Source organism: Nesoenas mayeri (assembly GCF_963082525.1).
Source record: "Nesoenas mayeri genome assembly, chromosome: 2".
NCBI lineage: Eukaryota > Metazoa > Chordata > Aves > Columbiformes > Columbidae > Nesoenas > Nesoenas mayeri.
This window is the reverse complement of record NC_137543.1, coordinates 143,774,056-143,797,755: the sequence shown is the minus strand read 5'-3', so window position 1 is coordinate 143,797,755 and position 23,700 is coordinate 143,774,056. Positions and strand designations below refer to the sequence as shown.

General features: G+C 37.2%; 1 protein-coding gene across 1 annotated transcript in view; it reads right to left on the bottom strand.

Moving 5' to 3' along the window:
- Window positions 1-333: 333 nt before the first annotated feature.
- PLXDC2 (plexin domain containing 2) overlaps window positions 334-23,700 on the bottom strand; it is a gene marked incomplete at both ends in the record, with an annotated part of 263,909 nt that continues 240,542 nt past the window's right edge. Inside the window, 2 exons of the mRNA XM_080338898.1 lie at window positions 334-450; window positions 12,710-12,870. Coding sequence (XP_080195024.1) covers window positions 334-450; window positions 12,710-12,870 — 278 coding nt within the window. The remainder of the gene's footprint in view (window positions 451-12,709; window positions 12,871-23,700) is intronic.

Genomic DNA, 23,700 nt, shown 5'->3' with positions numbered 1-23,700 from the left:
CAAAAGGTAATACCCTTGTGCACCAAAGCTTTATTATATTTTCATTTACTGTGCACCCCCATACCTAAAGCCAATAACATGGCACTTGTGCCATAGTTCTGATACCGTAGGTGTCCACTGACAAGTGTTCTGCATGAACCGTTGTGTCTCAGTCCACTAACAAAAACTACTGTGCAGTGGTAATCTGGTATCTTAGATAGTTTTTCTTCTTGGACTAAGCTTGTCCAAAATCTTCTATCAGGCTACAGCAGCTTAGGGCTTCTTTTCTTTAAAGAGAGAAAAAGTAAATGTCTTACACCTGTAGGCCAGTACTGGTGTTCTGTCCTAGAAGTTTTAGCACTGCTCCGATACAATGAACCCTTCTTTTTCTCCAACTGGTTCCACTTCAGCATAGGCAGGATGTCCAGAACCTCTTCTGAATTTCATTGCTGGCCACCTGCTTGGACGTCGCTGTAACAGCAAAAACAAGAAAATGAATTTTCAGAGTATGAAGGATACAACAATAAATTATTAATAAAAAACTTCAACAATGCCCTGTAATTTTCATCTCCAAAATCATACTAAAATCCACTCTGTGTAGTTGTTACAGGAATGAAGAAGCACAGTTCAGCAGCAGCAGGGGGAATGAATCCCTCTTTCTAAATTTGTGGATGATGGCTGTTCTCAAAGACCTATAGCTACCACTAGTTCTAACAATGGAGAGGATAAAATAGCTCTTATCTAAAACCGTTGACCAGTGGATCTGTGAATTTTCATATAAAGATCTGCTGATCCACCACTCCTTAAAAGATCTGTCCACTGTTCTTCCTTCCTAGTTCTGTACAGGAATTTGCTAACATACTCTGCTCCATGGGAGAATGTGTAGGACAAAATTCCGGTATGCTTATGCAGGACTACTACAATAATGACTTCCTATTTCAAATGCCATAATTTCTGCTTGAGTAGTTTACCTTGATGGTTCAAATAGAAGCAACCTTTTCATTTAAACTCTTATGAACTTTGGGTATAAGTGTCCTAAGAAATTGTAATCAATTTTCATTAGGATCTTTGATGCCTGCTTTAAAAACCAGCTAATAAATAGAGAAATAAATAGATCTTTTTTAAGGTAGATGACACAATGCCTGTACGACTGTGATGCCTCTGGGAAGGAAAAGTTCTTTAAAAATTCTGTATTTTCACACTAATTAATATTTGGGAAGGCTCAGACTCTGGGTGAGCAAGCCGAGTTTCTGTCAAAAGGAACAGTTTTCAGGAAAGTAGGGAAACACTTTCTTAAAGTCAGCAGAAAAAGCTCTCCTAAAATGATTATTCCCTACTGAAAATTTTATCTGCCAAATATGCTGATACACACTTCTTTTCCTATAATGACAATGTTTACAACCTGCTTGGAAAGAGGGCTGGAAGATATAGGAACCTATATAGAAACATTACAGGAAAATCAGAGGAGAAACAGTGAAGACAAATTATAGATCATATTTTCAATGACAATTCAAAATGTAAACAATTTTATTTTTTTTGAAAATAAACATTGTATTTGATTTTCTGTCCCCACAATACCCCATTTTGATTGTGTTCTGATCACTAATGATATTTCATGCTGTTGAGGGGCAGTTGGGGACCACAAAACAGCCACAGCCATGACATTATGCTAGGCTCATGATGCTGTTGGGCAGCAGCCACTAAACAAATCTTGGGGGATCACTGAATCTTGTTACCAACAGCTACACGCTGGTCTGCAGGTACAGCACAAAGTCTTCCTTGGTGATCACCATTAGAAGGGTAAAGTATAAAAGCAACTGATTTCTTTTTCTTCCACTGCAGGATCAGATTACTTCTGAAGCATCCAAAGTTAAATTGTTTGGCAGGTAATTTAAAATCCCAGGCATTTCAAAGCAATACCTTTCTACAAAGTTGGAGGGCAGAACACTGTCCTCTTTAGTGAATGTCTTTTCTTAATAACAAAACCTAGTCTATTCAAACTTTGCAGACTTTTTTCCTACCTAGGCTTGATTCAGTGTGGTTTCAAAATTAAGAAAGACAGTTTGGTTACTGAAAATGAAAAAGGGTCATATTCTGTTTTCAGACTCACTAAAGTAAATCAAGAATAACGTCATTAAATGTAAAGGACTTAATCCAGATTTACACTGGTATAAATGAGAAAAGAATCTCACCAAGAGGTCTCTAATGAAAAGAGAAAATGAAAAACCACTGGAAAGCTAGGAGGAAAAAATAATTAGAAAGAGTCTCAAATGGCAGTATTAAAGGATGAGCTGACTTTGAATCCATTAAGATGCTCCCTAATTTCATTTTAAGATGTACTCATGATTAGTTACTACTTGCTACATTACTGTTAGAAACTAAAGCTATTATACCATTTTGGGCTACACTTTTTGATTGGCCTTTCCAGATGATGAAATATGCAACAGATGTGTACCAGTTCTAATGATAAAATGCCATACACCATAAACATCAGCTGTTGTTCCAGAAATAAACCAACAGATTAGAAGGTCATTTCCAAATATTACAGCTGCAGCTTTCTGTGGTTTCTCTTCATGCCTGAGGTGAGATTTTCCATTCCTAGTGACAGACCGTTTAATTTCAAATTCTTTGTGTGCATGTGGGTTTTGTAAATTGTTGGCAGTCTTAAAAGGAAGCACTGACAAGTTATCAATTCATTGACTTGTGTATTGACCCCAAAGAAGCTGTAGAGGCATCACACTTTTAATTGACAAAATCGAAAGTAACTTATTTGTTATCAGGAGATACAAAGGTCTGTGAGTTACTGAAGCAGCTCAGGAAATGCCTAATGCATTCTTCTACTTTATTTGCTGATAAGAAGAGTAATAAGAAGATACAACAAAACCTAACACCCCTCTCAAAAACAAACAAACAAACAAACAAACAAACAAACAAACCCCCAACCAATCAAACAAAAAAACCCAAATCAAATCAACCAACCAACCAAATGAAAAGCACAAAACCTTCAAAACACAAACAACCAAAACCAGGGAGAAAGCAAGCTGAGTATTTTAATTAATTCCTTAGTTTTGTCATCCAGTTTAACAGGGGAAAAAATATGTTTCTTCCTCTGGAATTAGAACTCTTAGGGGAAATCCTCTGAGCTGTGGCTGGAGATTTGTAATTCCTACTTCCTTTCAGTGTTTTATAAAGCAAGAAAGAAGGAAAAGGTTTTTTTTCTCATAGGTCTGAAGCTTCCTTGGGTTCATTATTTTAAGAAAACAAGGATGACGGAAAAGCACTTGTGACTTTACATGACCAGGATGCTGAAGATATTTGTCAGGATGCAGAAGAATAATTATGAAACACATTTTAAAAAAGTTAGTTCCTATTGAAGATCAGTAAGATAAAATGAAAGTTGGAAAATCCATGGGAAATGAGACCCATCTTTCATGTTTCTTACATTACAGCAGAGGTGGAATGGATACTGTTTCATAGAATTCCAGTCTGGAAGGGACCATTAAGATCATCTAGTCCAAGTCGTCTTGGCAAAAGCACAGACTAGACAAGATGTCCCAGCATCCTTCCAGTTGAATGTTAAAAGTGTCCAATGTTGGGGAATCCACCACTTCTCCAGTGAGATTATTCATCTTACTTCTGAGAAGAAAATGGAGGGGATTCCACATATGAATTCTAAAGGGTGGAGACTGGAGTATCTTCTGACTGTTATTGCACAGAAAGGTGTCCAAGTGTGTTCCTGTAGTTGACCAGTTTCTTCCTTTTACATCTTCCAACAGGAGGGAATTTTGAGCCTTATTGGATCTTTCATCTCTCTAAATGGTATCATCTCATTAAGACAGAAGAAACAAAAATAAAAAAAAGGTTTGATACCTATCTGGGTGCACTTAATTGAATATTATCTAAACAAAATTCAGATAGTATGATACGAACAGTGCTACAGTCCATGATTTTTTTTTGAGGTTGCTAGCTTTAGACCATCTTATTCCCTGCTGAACAGTAACTTTTTTAAGCAAAAGAGAAAAAAGTGGGTCAAGTTGAAAACTACAGGAAAATTTCAGATAGATCAGTGCTTTCTGTATGTGTTTGACTGTATTGGTGGAATTTTACACAGAAATTTCTGGTAAAGTTGACCATATTGAAATGGACAAAACGGAAAAGGACCCATCAGTTATTATGTTACTGGACTCTATTAACTGTCCAGATATCTTTTAGAGTAAAGTAATTTATTTTCTACTGTCAGCAAGGCTTCTACCTATTATGAACCACCACATCACCAACGATACAACAATACAACTATAAAATAAGAACAGAACAGTCCACTACAAAAAAAATGTAAGGGATAAGCAATATACAAGATCAATTACATGAGGACAGACAGCTGAACAAAGTTTTATTGAAATGCTGGTATGTGAAGACTGATGTCCTGCTGCTAAGAGATTCTGGTGCTGACATTATGCACCATCCCTAAAATTTATGCCAGTTAATATTTTCTCCTGAGATGGTAATTCATTAAAAGCAATTGTAATAATGTATATTTTGTTAGCTGCAGTAAGTCTAAGCTTTAACACTTCCTTTCATGCATATGCATGAAGACAAGTTTCTATCCATAATGGACAGAAGGCGCTTGGCAACATGTAGTACATATTTGATATTCTTACATCCTATCCTCTACTATCCCCATCCCATCCTTGTCCTATCCTTCATTCAGTACAGAAAAATGGAATTAGCATGATTCTGTACAGATCTGCAAGGTCAGAAGAGCAGTGAAGGGAAAACATAATGAAAAATCTGCCCCTCTGTCTTCTCCCCCACCCTGCCACGTGCACATTTTGTTCTGAAAATTTTGTCAGTTTATCAAAAGTTTCTTCATATATATCAACCAGCATAAAATTCCAGAGCACTTGCGCACAGATCAGCTCTTCATTCCTATTCAGTGCTAAACTTGACCAATGGATCTCACCAAGACGCACACAGATTCTCTTTCCAAACTGAGTTTACGTGATTATAAATACTTGAATTATCATGAGAAGGGCAATCTTTCAAAGTTTTAAAAGACTCGCCAGAGCTCCCTAAAAAACTTGATTTCCCACTAAACTACACAAAAGCTCAAGTTACTGAATACTTTTTTTGGTTGAATGCTCTGATGCAACTTTGTCTTCTCTTTCTATTGATTATCTTCCTGTATTTCAAATCTTTCAAACTTCCAGAGGACTGTTTCATTCTTTCTACTGAAGGCTGCATCTTACATTTCCATCAATGTCAAGTTCTTTGCCCAATTCAAGGGCATAATGATATTTAAATATATTCAAAATCTATACTCTTCAACCACACTTTGCCAAAAAGGCCTACTTCACTTTCTTAACTGGAAAGATATAAATACAGAGCTATCCAAATTCTGGATAAATTGCCAAAACCCCAGAAAAATTGTGATGACTTACTCAAATGCATTAACAAAATGGGAGAAACCTATAGGAAGATCTGTTACTAAATGACCATATGTTAACCTGATACCATCAAGAGGCATTAGTCTAAGTACACTTGTCCACTGCTAATCTATGTGTGCATCCAGGCCTTCTGCTTTCTCAGGACAAGGATGGATCTTTCTGTTATAAATTATCTTGTCCAGGAAATGTCTTTGTGTGCTCACAGTTACCTGAAATATTGTTTGGACAGTTTTAATTTGTGCATCAGTCTTCAATCTCTCCTAGAAACACCCAATTTATTTGTCAGAAATGGATGAGGCTTCAAATATCTGAAACTGTACTTCTGATATGTATTTCCAGGAATAAGAAAAGATCAATTCCCTGACATCAAGTTAATTTAATATTTTGCAGAAACTGTTCTGAAATCCAGATTGCTTCAGACTTAAAATTTGGTAGGATTATTTACAGGCTTAATTTATTTTTCTTTTTGATAGAAGTGCTTGTTTAAAATACCTTTGTGATTTAAACAGCTTCTTGTTATAACAATGTTTCTGCAGTCTTAGGTTCATCTAAGTAGCTGGCTGCTGACAGACGAGAAACAGAATGCCTCCTTCCTCTCCACCTTTGACTTTTATTGTCAGTGTTGATTATTTATTTAAGTGCTTTTCCCTTGTGGCTGCTTTAGGTTTCCCTTGCTAAGCTGCTGGTTCCTGCTGAGATGGATAAGCTTTGGAAAAAATAACTTTACTATCAGTACAAGGCAATGACAGCGAGATCAATGACAATACCCCAATTGCCAGGATACTGCAGGACTTTGAAAGAAGAGAAAAATGATACTTGTTCTTTTCTTTTTAATCATCATCTTCATGAAACACAATTCAGCCCAAACTTCTGGGCAAAAACAAATTGATGTCCATGTCAAGCCTTTTACAAACTAGAAGCATAATTCCCTGCAAAATGTATATATAATAAAAACAACGGGCCATATCACAAAAGAAATTAGCAGAGCTGTGTGGGCTTCATTACCTTTCTAAGCCAGCTGAGGACCTGGCTCTTTCTAAAAAATGCTTTTTTTATTTCTTTCTTATACTGTCTCCTATTTACTTTTCATTTTTTGAAGATATACATTGCATCTGTGACATTAATGCAGAAACCTTGAAATGGTGCATGGAGAACAGAACAGGGCTGACTGTTAAAGAATGGCTCTTATTTGTGTTGTGCTGCTATGAGCAGAGATGCATAACAGTGAGCCACAAATGCTCATTAACTCCCTGAGCTCTGAAATACGAAAAACTGTCTCTGGATTTTTTGAATATTTTCTCCTTCTCTTGCCTTCCTCTAAGCAGACAGAAGATGAGAAGGTCAAAATCTGAAGAAAAGCTACTGGTCTGCATGCCAGTGCATGTTTCCAGATACTGCAACACAATCCACTATACAGCTCAATTGTTAGAAAAAATATCCAACAATTAGTGCTTTCTCAGACCACCCCAGCCAGGGCTCAGGATTTGGGAATGGTCCTCAGTCCATGCTAACAGTCTGCATGCTGTCACCTTACTGTCAGACTAACAGAGTTAAATGACAGGAATACAGAACCTCCTATGCTGGTTGGTTTCTAGGCTAAAAACCAGTCCAGGCTTATTTAATTTACCAGTAAAGACGTAATTCAAGTTAAATCAGGAAGAGGCAAGGTGCATCCCCTAGGCTGTGATCCCACACTATTATTTATTTGCTGAAGATTTGCAGCTGCTCATTCCTTCTTCCCTCTCTCCCCAAGGTCACCTCCTGGCTACATAGCACCAGTTCAAATCTCTGTGTGGCCATATAAAAAAAACCACCCAGATTCTTGAAATTATCCATCTTAAACTTCCAAAATGAAGTAAAACAAATAACTAAAAAAGACATAGCTATGTGCGTGTGAGTGTACATGCATGATTCTAAGCAGCTGAATCAGCACATTAAACTCTAGAAAACCTCCAGGGAGGGTGGGAACATGAGGGCAAATACTATAACCTTTAAAATAGGATCTTAACTTGAAAGAATGATGACATGTAACCACAAGCACCCACACTTCTCTTCAGTATGTGACATTATCTGCAATTAAGACATACACAGCCACTATTAAGAAATACACAGGCTCTATATTCACTCACATCCCTACAGCTTCAGAGTCTACATGTGTTAATAAGTTGAATTTGGTTTCATACCTACAAGCTGAAGGTTAAGATGGTCTCAACCTGCAATGCTAGTTTAGAGTCCTTAAAATCCCCTAACCTCAGAGAACTACCACAGAAAAATTTTATTCTGCTGTCGTCAAGCCTTACATAAGCACATTTGGCCACAGTGTCTTGGTGTCCAGCTGGGAAAACACATCACAATGCTTGACTCCCTGCCTTCATGTTGGCCAGCAATTCTGCTGCTGTCTCCTCAACTGTGGCCAGATCATGCTGCCTTTGTTCTACAAAGACAGAGCACTGGGATGACAGCCGAGGTAAGTTTCAAAGATTAAAAGGATTTTGGACCAACATATAACTAAGGAAGGTAAGAAAAACACAAAAAGAGCAGGCATATTAAAAATTCTTGTGTCACCTGCAACCCTTCTGTCCACATATAACTTGGTGCAAACAGGCGCAGGATAGCCAAGTAAAAGACAGTCTGCCTCCTGCCTTGCTTTTTGCTTTGTTAAATGTTACCTGGACGTGATTGCTTTCAGGGCCAAAGCTCACACACAAATGCAAATCAACAAAGGTTAAAAATATATGAAAAAAAGAACATGAAGAAAAATAAGGGAAGATGTAGAATCTAAAACACTCCTAAAGCTTCTATCTGGCTCGCAACTCATTGAAATTTAAGCAAATCCATCTGACACAGCTAGGAGTTTCTTCACCTGTTTACATTCAGCTCCAGACATCTATAGCACTTGTGCTATTATTTATATCAGAGTCATGTAATCCACTACAATTGAGGCATCATGCTTGCCTTCTTGGCCACCAAACCTGAAATCCTGAATGCAAGTATGCTACATAGGTTAGTGAATAAATTAATTACTTTTTAATTCTGCTATGGTTAGTGTATAGCTATATGTGTTATAGGTAGGTTTCTGACATAAGCTTCTGCTTTGTTGAAAAAGACATGAATAACACTATTTGACATGTATGGCATGCTCAAAATATCAGTGCAACTAAGTTCAAAGTATACTCAAGAGACAGAAGATTCCTCGAGGTAAGAGTAGGTACATAACTTGATTCAAAAAGGGGAAATTCTTTGCAAAGAAATCAAATTCAAGAGAGAGAAAATACCACAGGTATAAGCATACCTAAATAAAAGACCAAAGCATATAACATCTCTTCTATCACTGTGCAAGGAAATCTTTAGTCCACATTTACTGCCAGCTTTTAGAACGAGCCTGCATTCCTTGGAACTTTGACTGGAACTCCCTTAACTTTAAAATTTGATAATTCATCCTGTCCTTAGGCCACCAGAGAAGTGTCTCACTGAACAATGAAATACATGTTGAATGGCATGGGAGTTGGAAGAAACAGGAAATTTTTATTTGAATTTTCTACACACATTTTTATTTGAATCTTCTACACACTTAACAGAAAGGGGAACTATTTTTTTTTTTTTAAAGTATTGAACTATTTGGATGGTATTCTTTTAAAGTGATACATTATCATAGCAAATTGAATAGCGTTAGCATTTAAGACTTACAAAGCTGTTCATTCAAAATAGCTATTTTTGTTCCAGTTGAGACTGCAAATATGCATTGTGCTCAACAACCATGAAGAAAACCACTAGAGGAAAAGTTTTCTTCAGACTTTAGGGGTAAAAAAAAATCACAGAATAATGTTAGTCTCTTCTAAAACAATAGTTGCTTTTGGAATAAATGGCATTTTCCTTGGTTTCCTGTATCACATATTTAAACCAACTAATGTACTCAGGATATCATTCAATGGTGCTCAGAAGTGTCACAAAGGATTGCATTTATCAGTGCAAATTTAAACAGTGCAGTCAAAATGTGGGTGTACTTATCCTTATCTGAGGGAGCTCATTGAGAAAAGGCACTACATGACAAACATGAGGGGCATCATGAATGGGACTCAAGATGAGTTATGTGAAAACTTGAGTGAGGTAGTAAGTGAATGTGGTCTGATATCTGCAGGTAACACAAAGCAGAAAGAGACTTAAAGCCTCAGATACGGGATCGGCTTATCATACTTTACTTAGTAAGCAGTAACCCTGACCATAAACCAAATCAACTAAAAGATTCTTACATAGTCCTTCACCTAAAAAACCCAACAGAATCTGACTGAAAGTTATGCTTTACCTACAGAATCATGACAGCATCCTAGAATCTTAGAAGTAAAAGATGTTTCTTTGTTAGTCATGTTACAGTTTTTAATGAATGCTGTGTTTAATGTCAGCATCATGCCTCTGTCAAGTATCTTCTTTAAAAGTAAATACAAATGGGGCAGGTCTCCATTCTTCATTTGGCCCAGTCTTAGATTTATATAAATTACTGATGACAAATAAACTGATGTAGATCTTGATTTGGCCAGAAAACTTGATGGTAGACTACAGTGTAGTAGTCATTTTTTAGACAATTGCATGAGGAAGCTGCCTGTCTACCTGTCACATCTTGTTTAACTGTGCAACTTGCTTTACTAGTCAAGGGACTCATACAAAACAATATTATTTTCTGAAATACCTATGCATTTATTCTCATTTCATGACCAGGCCCATGGCAATCTTCTTGAGCTCCTTTCCCAGAGTGGTAACATCAGATCACATTTCATTCATCTCCCATAAATAATTCAGCTTGTCTTCTGTGGGTATCATGTTATCTGTAACAGCTTATTCAGAAATATTTTCCAATTGCATAAGGAACACTTTTTTGTAACTGTGATCTATTTATACAAGTTATGTCTTCTTATTTTTTTGTACTTCAGTTTCAAAATGCAAGTCTGAAAAGATACATTATCCTCTGTATTGGAAACATGTACACTCTATAGATCAGATGAATATAAGAATAATATATTCTACTTTTTATTTCTTGAATTGGTCAAACTATTTTTTTTTTCCTTTGAAAGCTGAATTATTAAACTTTTTAAAAGTAATTTCATTTCCAGAAAGGATTACCTTATTCTGTTCTATTATTATGATAACAACAATGGCTTTAAAGTTTTGGAATTTGTGGAAATGTCAAATTTGAGATTGGACATGGCACTTAGTGCCATGATCTAGTAAATGGATTGGAGTTGGACCAAGGGTTGGACTTGATGATCTCTGAGGTTTTTTCCAACCCAGTCGATTCTGTGATTCTGTGAAATTTTCTAAAACACAGGGTAATCCCTTTCTCCATCATTTGTGGTTTTACCACCGTGTCAGTGGTTTTACCCGTCAAAGGGACAGACCACCCCTTCATGGCTAGAACTTTTTATAATTCTTGCCAGATGGCTGTTTCTTCACAAGTATCAAAATATTGCTAGTAACCAAAAGAGGATGTAGTTTATACCACATTTTGCATAAATTTGATTTTGACTGATTTACTTCTCTCCTGTCCATATTGAATTATTTCTCCTTTACTTTAAAGGGAAAGATTATATTTTTCTGTTTTCCAAAACCCACATGGCTTGCTAAAAGACATTTTAGCTTTGACTGTATAGATTGATCAATTCTGCCTATATTCAGTGGAATGGGTTTAACAAAACTGACTAAGGCATCAATGTTTGCATGATGAGTATGGCATCAACAAATGAAATAAATTAATATGCCATTACTGCACTGAGAACAAAATTACACAAATAGGTGTTTTAATTTGGTAATCTTCACTCCTTAAAAAATGGAGTTGCTATTTATTTAGCCTTTCAGTCACATCAGAACAGATAAGAAACTTGTTTTCAACAGCAATTCAAACAGAAACAGCAATTCAGTCTGCATGTGAAAAAAAGAAAGGGACAATTCCTTCTCTTTTGTACAAGGACTTTAGTGAAGGGTTTTTTTTTGTCTATATCAGTGGAGAACTGGCTTGAAATGTCACATAGACATGAAAGAAATCTATTGATTTTATTACATGGATGCTGTTCCCTGATGGTTAATGCAGTTACATCACTTGAGCCTGGAATACTGACAAACAATTCAGTTTGATTTCTGTCACTACTATTGCATGTAAGCAGTATATTTATTATAATATGATTTTAAGGATGAATCATTCTGTTCATGTTCATGTCTCACTTCAATTCACACTGCTGTCACTAAGAATGAATGTCTATATCTTCCTGGTCCAGGCTTTTACCTAAGCAATCCCTAGCTATGTCCCTAGTGCCACTTCCAGTGGTTCTGCATCTTAACTATTGCCCATTAGAAATTGTCTGGGCTCTTAAAAGCTAGGGAGTACTGAAGGTGGGGGTTATGACCAATCAGTGTTTCCTTTCATGTTTAGCAACTCTATACTTACCATAAGTTAGAGGAATATTGCTGAGTTGAAAAAAATACGAGTCAGTACAGGTATTCACAGTTTTTTGTAGAATCAAACACCTATGGAAAATGTTTCTTTCTCATATTGTCATGTACAGTGGAGTTGAGCTGACTAAATGCCAGAATCTGCAATGTAGATATCTATGCCTGAGGTAGCTATCTATATTTGAGGAGCAAAAATTGTAACTTATCTAATCCCAAAGGAGATGTCTCAAATAGGTCAGATGAATCATGGTCTAAAGGAGTTTGTTTCTCTCTACACTAATAAAAAGAGCAAAGGGAGATGATGCTAGATTTAGATGTTAAATCTAGGTGAAAAGAACCTTTCCTGCAATTCGTGACAAAGTCTTAAAAGATTTATAAAGTGAATGTATGGAACAGCTAACATTTTTTTCCAGCTAAAAACTTACTTTAAGTCAGCTCTTCTGGACAATTAATAAATGAAAATATTAAATGTTTCCACAGGAAAATAATTGTAAAAAATATATGTCCCAAAATAAAATGCCAGTGCACATAACAACTAATGGAAAAATCCTATGGTGAGGACAATGAAGGATAGGAAGGAGAGTGATATCTGAGATGTATCATTTAGATATATGTCCTGTGTAAGAAAAACAACAACAAAAAACATGTTTAGTAGTTAAAGAAGCAGCTGAGTGACAAATATGTTAAGAACAAAAGAGCATCACCTACTAGGTGAGGTAGGTCCCTCTCTTCAAAGCTTACACTATGAACACAAGAATACTTTCTAGATTTAGTTAAGAAAGTTCTGTTCCGGAAACCCCAATTATACTAGCCGAGTGAAAAGACTAGTGGCACAATATATTACTTACCTCTATAAAGAAGAGACTAGCTGCTGATGTTGGATGATGATACATATAGACAGTCACGAGGATGGCTGCAGCCACAATGAGGACCAAGACTAGAATGCCGACAATTAAACCGGCATGAAGTGTTCCACCTTTCTTCTCTGCCGCACTGTCATCTGTGGAAGCTGCACAAATGGCACACTTATTAGCACAGTAGCTTACATCTTATCCATTCCATTTCACAGCTGGCAATGGAGCATTTGTGGGTTTTTTTACATGTTCCTCATTTTCCACAGCCCAAGTTGGAAAAAGGTGTTAGATATCTCTTTCCCACAACTGAATACTCTCATAATCTTAATGAACAGACATTTCCAAATGTTTTACTATTTTTAACTCAACAAACAAAATTAATATCCTTCCTTTTGAATTCAATCTGGACATTATGAAGTTTCTAATTACCTTCATAATGAATTTTACATTTATTATCTCATAAAACTATTGCAGTTGCCCTACAGACAAAAAGTACTAATTGAATACATTTTGATCTTTTTATTTTTATTCTTTTTTTTAAAGCTTCAAGTTGAGACATGCCACAAACCCTTGTGAGATCTAGCTAATAAACACATTCTGAAAACTTGATTCATTAGCTTGGAGAGGGCTTCTGAATCACCCTGTGCAACTGAATCAGACAGCCAAAAGTGTAACAGATGGATGTTAAATGACCCTGCAATATTCTAATCTTGGTCTGAATGGAACACTCATCATATCAAAGTATAATGGAAGACCATCCATTTACTAAACTTGATACCAAGAGGCCACTCATGTTATGCTCTCATCAGGAGAAAAGAGAGCTGTGTCTGTCACACAAGCAATCTATCAGCAGTGCTTCCAAATAAGTGACTGAAAGTCTTTTAACAACACTGTATCCTTTGTGGAAAAAGTCTCAAAAATTAGCCAACATCTGTAGAACTCCCTGTGCTTGGGTGTGATTTCTAGTTGGGACAACCTGGAATTTCACAGCAAGTACAAACACAGGGATAAGCGATGATTATTGAGCATCCTGATGCATAGAAGCAGTGCTGTTCTATCCACCACTGCAAGCAAATGAGTGATTCAGAAGTCCTAGATGTAAGAAACAATAGCAGACCACTGGCCATTTGGCCTCACAAACTTGTATCATCGTTCGAATACTCCCACTGTTTTCTGCCTTTCTGGAAATCCTTAAATGCCTTATTCCATACAAAACCTGCCTCTGATCTTGCTCATGAGAAATTTTCTTTCAAATCTACTTTAAAATTTCCTTTCAAAATGCTTGTTTGCCAAGGTGACTATAATGATTTTTTTTTTTATTTCTGCAGTTATTCTTTTTGTTGTGCCATCCCCCCAAACTATTTGGTTGCCTTGGAGTGTCATGGTCTGGGAGGTTGGGGATTGTCCCTTTCATTTGTTCTTGGAAAACAGCTATTGAATTATGGGTACCACTTCAAACAAGATACTGTTATTGTTATTACTAGTAACAACAATAAAAACTATAACAGCAATAAATGTACATGTTCTTTTACCATTCATTAGATTGTAAGTAGAGCACTACACAGTAATATTTCGAAAAAGAGAACTGGAAAGTAATAGAAGAAGGGTTTATTGATCTAGGACCTTCTACAGTGTTAAATGTCTTGTATGAGGATCAATAAAAGAAAACAGGAACAGTTAACCTCAGTATAACAGCTCATCCATGTGTGGCAGCACTATTCCTCACCAGACCAAGGAAGGCTGCACTGCACAGTGGACTGCATGGAACCATTGTGACAATAGGCAGAAAAAGAAAATGAAGATGTATTATCTTAGCCAAGAGCTATTTCTAATTGCAATATGAAGTGAATTTATGGGAGAGTGTAGGGATTAATATAAATTTCCCCTGCTTTTGTCTATGTTTTGTCATTCCTGAGTCAGGGCAGCTGAAACCTCACAGTGTTGCTCTTCTCTTTCCCATGAAGACAATAAGACAGCTTGTGGAGTAAGGAGCTGACCAACAGAATCAGAGGATAAATTAATATCAATTAATAATAATAAAAAAACCCCAACAAACAACAATTTGAGAGGCTAAACTAGGATGTGCGAGGCATTAATGAATTTAATGAAAAAATGCAAGCAGGCATTCCCACTCAGGTACTGCTTTTTACTGAAAAGTTCATGAGTACCTGTTCACACAGGAACTTCAGTTTTAATTGTGCTGACTGTGGACATCAAGATTGAGCTTAAGCATGAATAGGATCCAAGAACCAAGCCTCTCTCTGCCCAAATCCTACAAAGAGATTTACTTAGCTTTCTTAAAGCTTAGTTCACACAGATGTATAGAAGCTTTTTAAAAATAAAAGCACTGTCAGCCTTATTTGATTTTTTTTTTTTTTTTTAACACAGTACATATGGTGAAAATTTCCAGGCCATAATTTACGTTGCAGTGAAAGAAAGGAAACATTGCCCAGGATGTGGAAGATCTATTTTCAAATGTATTCCCATCCATAGGGCACTTAAATGACTTCCTAGTAGTTGTAGCACTATGTAGCAAGGGATATGAGATTCATGGAGAAGACAAGAAAGAAAGGTGACACTAAAAAAGGTTCCTCTGACTTTCAGACAGCAAAGTCTTTTACTTGACATGACCATTAATAATTTATTAAATAGTCATTCAGTTTCAGCTGAGAATAAATGAATGTATACAAGGTCCAGTCTTAATTTCTGTTCATGCACTGTAACAATATTTAGTACTTGTACATATATTTCAAATTGCCAAGAAAATGGAAATTAAGCAATTGAAAGGCCATCAGGAAAGGCCGGCTTTATTGAACATGCTCTGGGCTGGGCTATTAATTCCCAATGATGAGCAGTTAGTTGTGTGAGTCACCCTGCTGGGAAGTAACTGCTCTCAGAAGGAGCAGTGGATTCATAGTTTGTCTGTCTCATAATTGTCTTTTTGACAGCTGCATACTCTTCAGCTCTCCCCTTCAATGCCACATCGGTGCATCACAAACTACCTTATCACTCGTACTCATCTTCAGGCCAATTTGCACTGAATGCATTATTGGTGTTGTTACTATGTTATGGTTGAAGACAGAGCATCATATTCTGCAGATTAAAAAATGCTGGACTTCAGCAAAGGCCCTAACCACCATGTAAAAGCCATCAAATTAATCCCCTTTGATTTTATATTTTCTCAGTGTTTAGCATCCAGATTTGTCTCTTCCAAATAACAGGTGACAACTGCCTGCCCACATTTCTACTAGTCTAGAGAAGAGCACTACATGGACACCAATGCTGTGATCAGAATATCAAATGCAAAAAACCTCTATGAAATACAATAAATGTTTTTCTTAAATGACAACAAGTGTGAGTAACTTGTAGTTTCCATAATAAAAATTCAGTTCATTGACCCCAGGGCTCAAATACTCATGAGAAATTGATTTCACTTTCTTTGCAGAGAGACAATAAACAGTGTTGTCAACTTTGAAAATACTCTCTGCTGCAAAATCAACTGGCAGATCTTTTAAAAAGCCACCAAGGGAAACAGATGAAAAAAATTGACATAGAATTTTTTCAGGTACAGAAATCTCATTACAACAGCACTTCTGCCATTTCAGGCAAGGCTAAACCCATGGTGGGTTATATGTCTTATGACCAAGCCTTTCCCAAAAGGAACTTCCTCAGTGGAACTTTCCCCAAACTTTTCTTTTGCTCAAAAAAGCAATTGTTACATACAATATGCATTATTTATAATGTCTCCCCAAATTCTAACATGTACGAACCTTTTAAGCAGAAAGAGCATGTGAACACCTGCAAGGTTAGTCTGCTTTCTCATTATGTGCTGAATGACAGCACAGAAACAGCAAGTAACCTTTTTTGCCAAATACAAAAGCACAAAACACAAACATGAAATAACTGTTCTTCAGCTGGAATGCTGTTTAGAAATAAGAAAACAAAACAAACCACCTCCCCCCAACAAACAAACAAAAAGGCAACAAAAGAAAAACACAATAAAAACGTTCTTGTTGTTTGCACAGTAAACACGTAAAGACCATATAAACCTTGATTTTATATTACTATACTATGTCTCTAGTTGGAACAGGGTTAACTTTTTTTTGGTGCAGGAAAACCAAAAAACTCAAGGATTTATCAGGAATGAAAATATTTCCCTGGTTTCTGGTGAATGTGATGCTGACTTTAACAGGAACAAAGGTGTGTCCAAACTGGGACTGTTATTTAGAGTGTTTCTAAACACACTGTGGATACTTTCCTAATATTATTTATCTCATTATTGCTTATTAACCATTGAGGTCTGTAAAATAATGAAATACAGTGTTTTCTATTCTCTAAATTTAAGGTTTACACAAAGTTTCTATTGTGATAGTTTTATATATGAGAAAACAAAATTGTGGTACACACTTGAACTCCTGTCATGATATGAGATGGAAAAGAGTTCATACCAGAGAACAATATCTCTCTGCCTGTGAGAGGAGAGATACAACAAAGTTTTATGGCAAAACAGATGAAAAACAGGTGAAGTTCTGTTACCTCCTGACTAGAAGCTTTCCTTTATATAAAGCGACATGGAACCAAGTGTAAATGACAGACAAAAAGTAGAAGAATTTCACTGTTTGGACTTGGAAAATAAAGCTTTGCTTTTTCCCTCCAGAGCTATGTCATTCCTTTTTACTCTTGCATTTTGATTAGATGGTTAAAAGCTCCAATTCAAACTCCGTTCTCATGTGCATGTGCATCTTTAAGGGATAAATGCAATACCTTATTTGACCTTCCTGACTGACACAGCTACACTAGCAAATCTAGGGATATAAATGACCTAAATAGCAGCAATCAGCCTGAAGATGATAAGTCAGTACTGAGTTTTGTTCTTTTCTCTCCTCTTTTTACCAGATGAATGAATTTTCATGGCAAAACCCTGAATTTGTCACAAAGAGAGAATGAATCCTGTAATTTATTATCATATAGGAATGCTTTACAACAAAGTGAGTGTTCGCTGTTGGGTCACATGGCAGGAACTGGATGAATTCTTAACGTTCATCAAACTGATGATATTTTTCAGCTGGTTGGTCAGATGAATGTGAAACTGTACTCAGCACTGGTGAGGCTGCACCTCAAATACTGTGTTCAATTTTTGCCTCTCACTACAAGACAGACATTGACGTGCTGGAGCAAGTTCAGAGAAAGGCAATGAAGCTGGTGGTCTGGAACACAAGTCTGCTGAGGAGCAGCTAAGAGATCTGGGGCTGTTTAGCCTGGAGAAAAGGAGGCTGAGAGGAGACCTTATTACACTCTACAACTAGTCGAAAGGAAATTGCAGTGAGTTGGGTGTCTTCATAAGACTTGTGCTCCAGACCTTTCACCAGCTTTGTTGCTCTTCTTGGAAAACAAATGAGAGTCATGTTTCCACATAAGAGATCTCTACAAACAATTTAGTAACACCTCTTTTCCACGTGTTTGCTCTCCTCTTTGAGCAGCCAAAGAGCAGAAACCCTCTCTTGCATGGTTTTGGGCTAGCCTGCACCTATAGATCCAAGTTCACTCCAGCAGCCCTCCACAATATTGCCTATCATTTCTAGCCCGGAAGCTGTATCACCCTATTTGCATGACCATGGCTTTGAGATAATATGCTACTGGTAAGAGGGAAGACCTAATGTTTAGGACAGCTGAGCATACAGGGTCACAGCCTACAGTGAACTCAGCAGAACCACTGGATTTTTCCCCTCTTTAAGGCCTCCATTTACATCTGGAATGTGAGTATACCAGGAGACTGCTTGTTTTATGGGGTGGGTATATGGTTCTCCAAACGTAAGCATTTTTCCTGTACATAATGCAGATTCCTGAACAGATGATTAATGACCTACACACAGTGACTGTGGGAGGGAATAAGGGAATGTACAGTTAGAAGGATTCTCCAGAGGCTCAGTGGAAACTCCATAAAAATGTTCTCTCTAACTCTTTTAGGAACAGCCTGCTCTGGACTTAGCTTCTTCATGGTAATGGAGTGTGATTTTCTTACTTTTGTGGGTTCATTCCTTTAGCATTTGTTAACATTTTGAGGTTAAGCTATTGCTACACTCTACTTGGTTTCATGATGATTTATAAACTTATGGCTCAGGTAATGCTTTAAAAATTGGTTTCCAATTGCATGTAAGGAATGAAAGGTGGTTTTTGAGTGTGAATATTACAAACTGTAACCCACAAATTCTGAATTCAATATCCGGCTTTGCTATCAATTTCTTCAGAACCCAGGGCAACTTGGTAAGTTTGTCCAAGACTGATCAGCTGCTTAATGCAGCAAATGGATGAGAGTGCACTAAAATAAAATCCCTCTGTTTATAGGATGACAGCACACTAAATGTGTTAGCTAAGGACTTTCATTCTTCCTCTCTAAAATATCACCTGACACTACAACAGTTGTCATCACCATTAATTTTAGTCTGAGTTGCCTGAGGCCATTTAAACCATTACAGTACTTAGTAGCATCAAGCAATGGCCATCACAGATCTCAATATTGCACCATACTGAACACCAGCAAGTCTGTCTGTTCTTTCTTTAAGTCGCAAGATTTCTTGAGAAGGAAGAACTTGAATTACACTGACAGAATAACTTAATGTTTCTTACAGTACCATACTCTGTTAGATCCGACACTTTTGCCTAAGTATAATGTTTTCCTATTCTGAGTGCTACAGCTGAACTTGCAGAAAGCAGTGAGCAACATTTAGCTTTCTACATATTCTTGTCCTATTAACATATTTCTATCCATCACCACCTGTTTTACATATCTCTGTGCTGTGATGCTTTTCTCTATGTCTTTTATTTCCATCACTACTGAAACCATTCCAAAACTGTTCTTTGATAAGAATTTTTTTATACAAGCAGAGCATACGGTACAGCATAGATAAAGAATACTTTATGACAAGTTGTCTCCAGGGAAATCCTTGCTTGCCTAAAATTGTGTGAACCCTGCAATTTTAGGAGAACAGTTCAGCAGTTTCAAGTAAGTGGAACATAATCCATAACTTATTTTTGCAATACTGGCAAAACCTTTACATCTTCCCTTTTTCATGCAAGAAGAGTAGAAGATGTCTGAATCTTGGCCTGCCACGTTACTGGACAGCAGTGGAAAACAGAACACATTAGCTAGGACACTGTTAAGAGTTAATGTGAGGAAAGCTCAGGTACCTAGAGGCACACTCTTAACACATCATTTAGATTCTTCTCTGTAGCTGACAGAGCTAGGCACCTCTATGTAGTATCTTATGCCACTTCGAGTACGTCTAAAAGATTACATGAATTACTTCCTCTTCCCTATTGCTTGCCACAAAAGAAGCGCTTGTAACTTTCTCGCTAACATCAGATGAGATGGAGCCTCTGGAAGGTCATTTCCTGTGGCTAGGCCAAGATCTGATGATAAAACAAAGCCATACCCCATACAAAGTCCACTTTAAAACATTTTAAACCACCACAAAGATTAGTTTTAGCATTGTTTAATGTTGATTTTTTTTTTTTTAAACTTTAAAATTGGAGAGGACACTCAGCTAATTTGTAGTGACTTTTTTTTACCTCAGTTAGATATTTTGGAATGTATGGCCATAATAACATTTGCTATGTCAAAAATATTTGTTTTCCTAAAGGATTGGCTTGCCTCTTTCTTGAAGCAGGTTTCATTTTCAGGATCATTTAGAAACTTAAAAATTAGAAAGAAATGTTAGATGATTATCAGCAGGCATGAACTAGTGTTAAACATGCTGCAGCTGGAATTCAGGGTACACAAGAAAAACAGGACTGAGTCTTCTTCATAATTTGTCAAGAATTCTTCTGGTAAGAGGAGCCCAGGCTGCAATTTTTAAGGGAAATAGGAGGACAGATCACTAACGACAGCTAATTTCTGGTCACAGGGGACTGTCAAAAAAAGAAAAATAGCCTTGGGTAAATGTATCACTGTATATAAGGTATATAAAGGTACTCTTTTTTTTCAAAACTTGGGTCTGCATTTTAATAATTTCTTACTGAGCTTCCTAATATTCCAAGCTCAAATTAATCTCTGTAAATCCTGCATATCACTGAAGTTCATACCTAAATGATCTTTGAAAAAGTCCACCACAGAGTATAAGCAGCAGGGCACAGACATCTCCTAGCACTATATGTGCTGGGATGCACCTGTACACAAATAAATAAAATAGCTTTCTCCCTCAGGTAGATAGATTTTGCATAGCTTGACTTTATTTTTTTTTTTTTTTTTGGTAAAAGCAATATCTGTGCATCTTGATGAATGAGAAGTGTAGCAGTTTCTTTGATGCTGTCAAACACACATGCACTTTTCTATTGATTTATAGAGCTGAAGGACTGAGAGAAACTCATAGAAATCAAATCATCAAAATAAGGTAGCTAAAAAGGTCAAATCAAGTGTCTAGATGTGCTGGGCAATCATCTAAATCATCAACCAAGGAGTTCTCAACAGGAAAATACTGCACTACTGTGTAGCCACAGGCAGTTTTGCACAATTTTTATGAATAATTAGTTTTTTAAACTGTTTAGTCATCTGTGTTATAATAAAAACAAAATAAAAAAACTCCAGAATCTGCAATTAATAACAAAAATTTGTATTTGTATTGCTGGACGTATCTTAAAACTTACAGAATGTTTATTTTAAAGAGAATAAAGATTTAACAAAAATGTGAAGACACATCAGCTATATTTTAGAATGGTTTAGACATGTATGTGTTAGGCATCTAACATGTATTTATTAAGACAGAATGAAGACAAAAGAAAGAGAAACAAGCAAATTTGAAATGTATGTCAAAATATGCCACATAAGATTGTGGGTGAGTTACAGTACTAACTTGCAAGTGATTTTCTCATGTAATTAAAAGGTCAAAGCAGTGTGACCTGAACTTGAAATTTAATTTAAATTTAGTTGCTGCTTTATAACATTTAGTTTCAGAAGTTCCAGGCAGAGGTGAGATGCAGAATTTCTATAGAATCCTTTTGTTGTACCTAGCCAGATATTGACTGCTATCATTCAAGGACACATCAAGCTATAGGCCATCATTGATCCAATATAGCTTTCGTTTTTCATTATAAAAGGTTCCCTTTCACAGAGTTTTAAAGGATCTAGTGAGAGAAAGTAAAGACCCTGTATTCGTGACCTGAAATAATCTACTCTTTATGAAATGCTGACAAATCATAGAGAATCGAAGAATGCTCCTGCAGCTACAGGGGTTTTATCTGAGCCTAATCTAGGGGTCACCGAAAAATTCAATGCATAATTGAAGTATCATCAAAAAGAACTTCTCAGATTAAAAGCTATGTTTACTATGTGAATGAGAAATCCTGGTGTGTTGCTTTGCTTCTGTGTTGTTTGAAGTCAGTTTCATTAAAAAAAAAAAATAATAAATTCAAGAATAAAAGGAACAGCGCAAGGAAAGTGAATAATCACATCAGGTACTGGTTTGTCCTTCTAAAATGCAGCAGCTTGCTGCACGGAAATGGACTTTCTATATTTAAGATAAGTGATGCCACAATCCTTACCACCTCACTCTACTAAGTAGGCTACAGCCATCCCTCACTTGCTCTACTATTCATCACTTTGCTTTCACAGAGTTTTTTGTTTCAGATCTTGGGCAAAGAGTAGACAAGTGAAATGAATAATCCTGTTGCAATTCCCAGACTAAAAGCAACCTGGAATGTGTTTTCTAAAGCTCACATTTTGAATTATTTTTAGTGTAACAGCATACTATTGAGCTGTTCATGAGATGCTCAAGATGGAGAGCTGCCTGGTCCCAGGCCAGCTGCCTGCCATGCAGCGATGGGTTGCAGGGCAGAGCACGGGTAGAGCTCAGCTGGGAATGTGCCTCATGTACAGAGCAGACACGAAACAGGAAAGTGAAGTGCTGACTGATTCACCTTGCCTGTTAATCTTTAAGAGCACTGAAGCACTTCTCACAACAAAATAAAAAAACAATTGGATTTCAAGAAGTGGAAGAGAAAAGTTCAGGGGCATTCCTGTAGACAAAATGCCTAAAAGTATCACCCTGAGTTTATAGATGACCTTATTCGAAGGGACCACTTACGTGTCAAAGCCATGTCAAACAACAACACTGCCAACAAATGGACAATTCAATGCCCAGTATTGCATATGACCAGCTATGTCATGCTCAGTGACAGCAAAATTAGAGGAGTGACTGGTAAGGAAGGAGATGGCAACTGCATCCTGTGGACTGAGCAGATCTCTAATTTGAGGGATGGAAAAAATCATGGCTGAATATTACTTAAAAACAAATGACGGGAAAACAGACTAAAATGCTAAGTGGCATCTGCATATAGTGTTTTATCAAAGCTTGAACAATTCCCAGCCAGGGCCCTGAGAGACTATTATGCTACAACTGCCCCTGGGACCTCTGCCAATGGGCTTGGAGATTCCATTTAAGCTCAAGCACAAGCCTAAACTGTGCTGTAGGTGAACTGGTAGTCAGCTCTGTCTTTGGTCTTGTCTTGTGGATCAACCTTGGATCTATGCTGAAGGTAGCTTGTCTCCAGTCCTGTCCTTGTCCATGTCTCCTTGGATGGAAGTTGGAGTTGTGCTGTAGCCTTATCTCCGGCCCCATCTCTTTCTGCTACTGACCAGACTTCTTGTACGGACCTGGTTCACCACTTCACCTTCTCTGGGACTGCTGATGGGAGCTGCTTTCTTTGGTCCTTGCCTGAGCTGTGCTGCTGGCCCCTGTGCTTCTCCTGCTCCCTCACAACTCCCAGCCTTGCCTTGCCAACCTCCCAACCTGGCTTCTTGCCTTGATCCCAGGCCTGCCTTGTCTTTGCAGACTCGGCTGATGGTCAGTAGTCTGAGGTTGCCCCTGTGTTGCTGCTCTCACACCATGCCCAGGCCATTCCTGCTGCCATGATTGCTGCTGGTTCCCCGCCCCTGGGGGAAGCTTGGTGCTCCCTGCCTGGAGGAAAGGCAAACAGAGCCAATAATACTC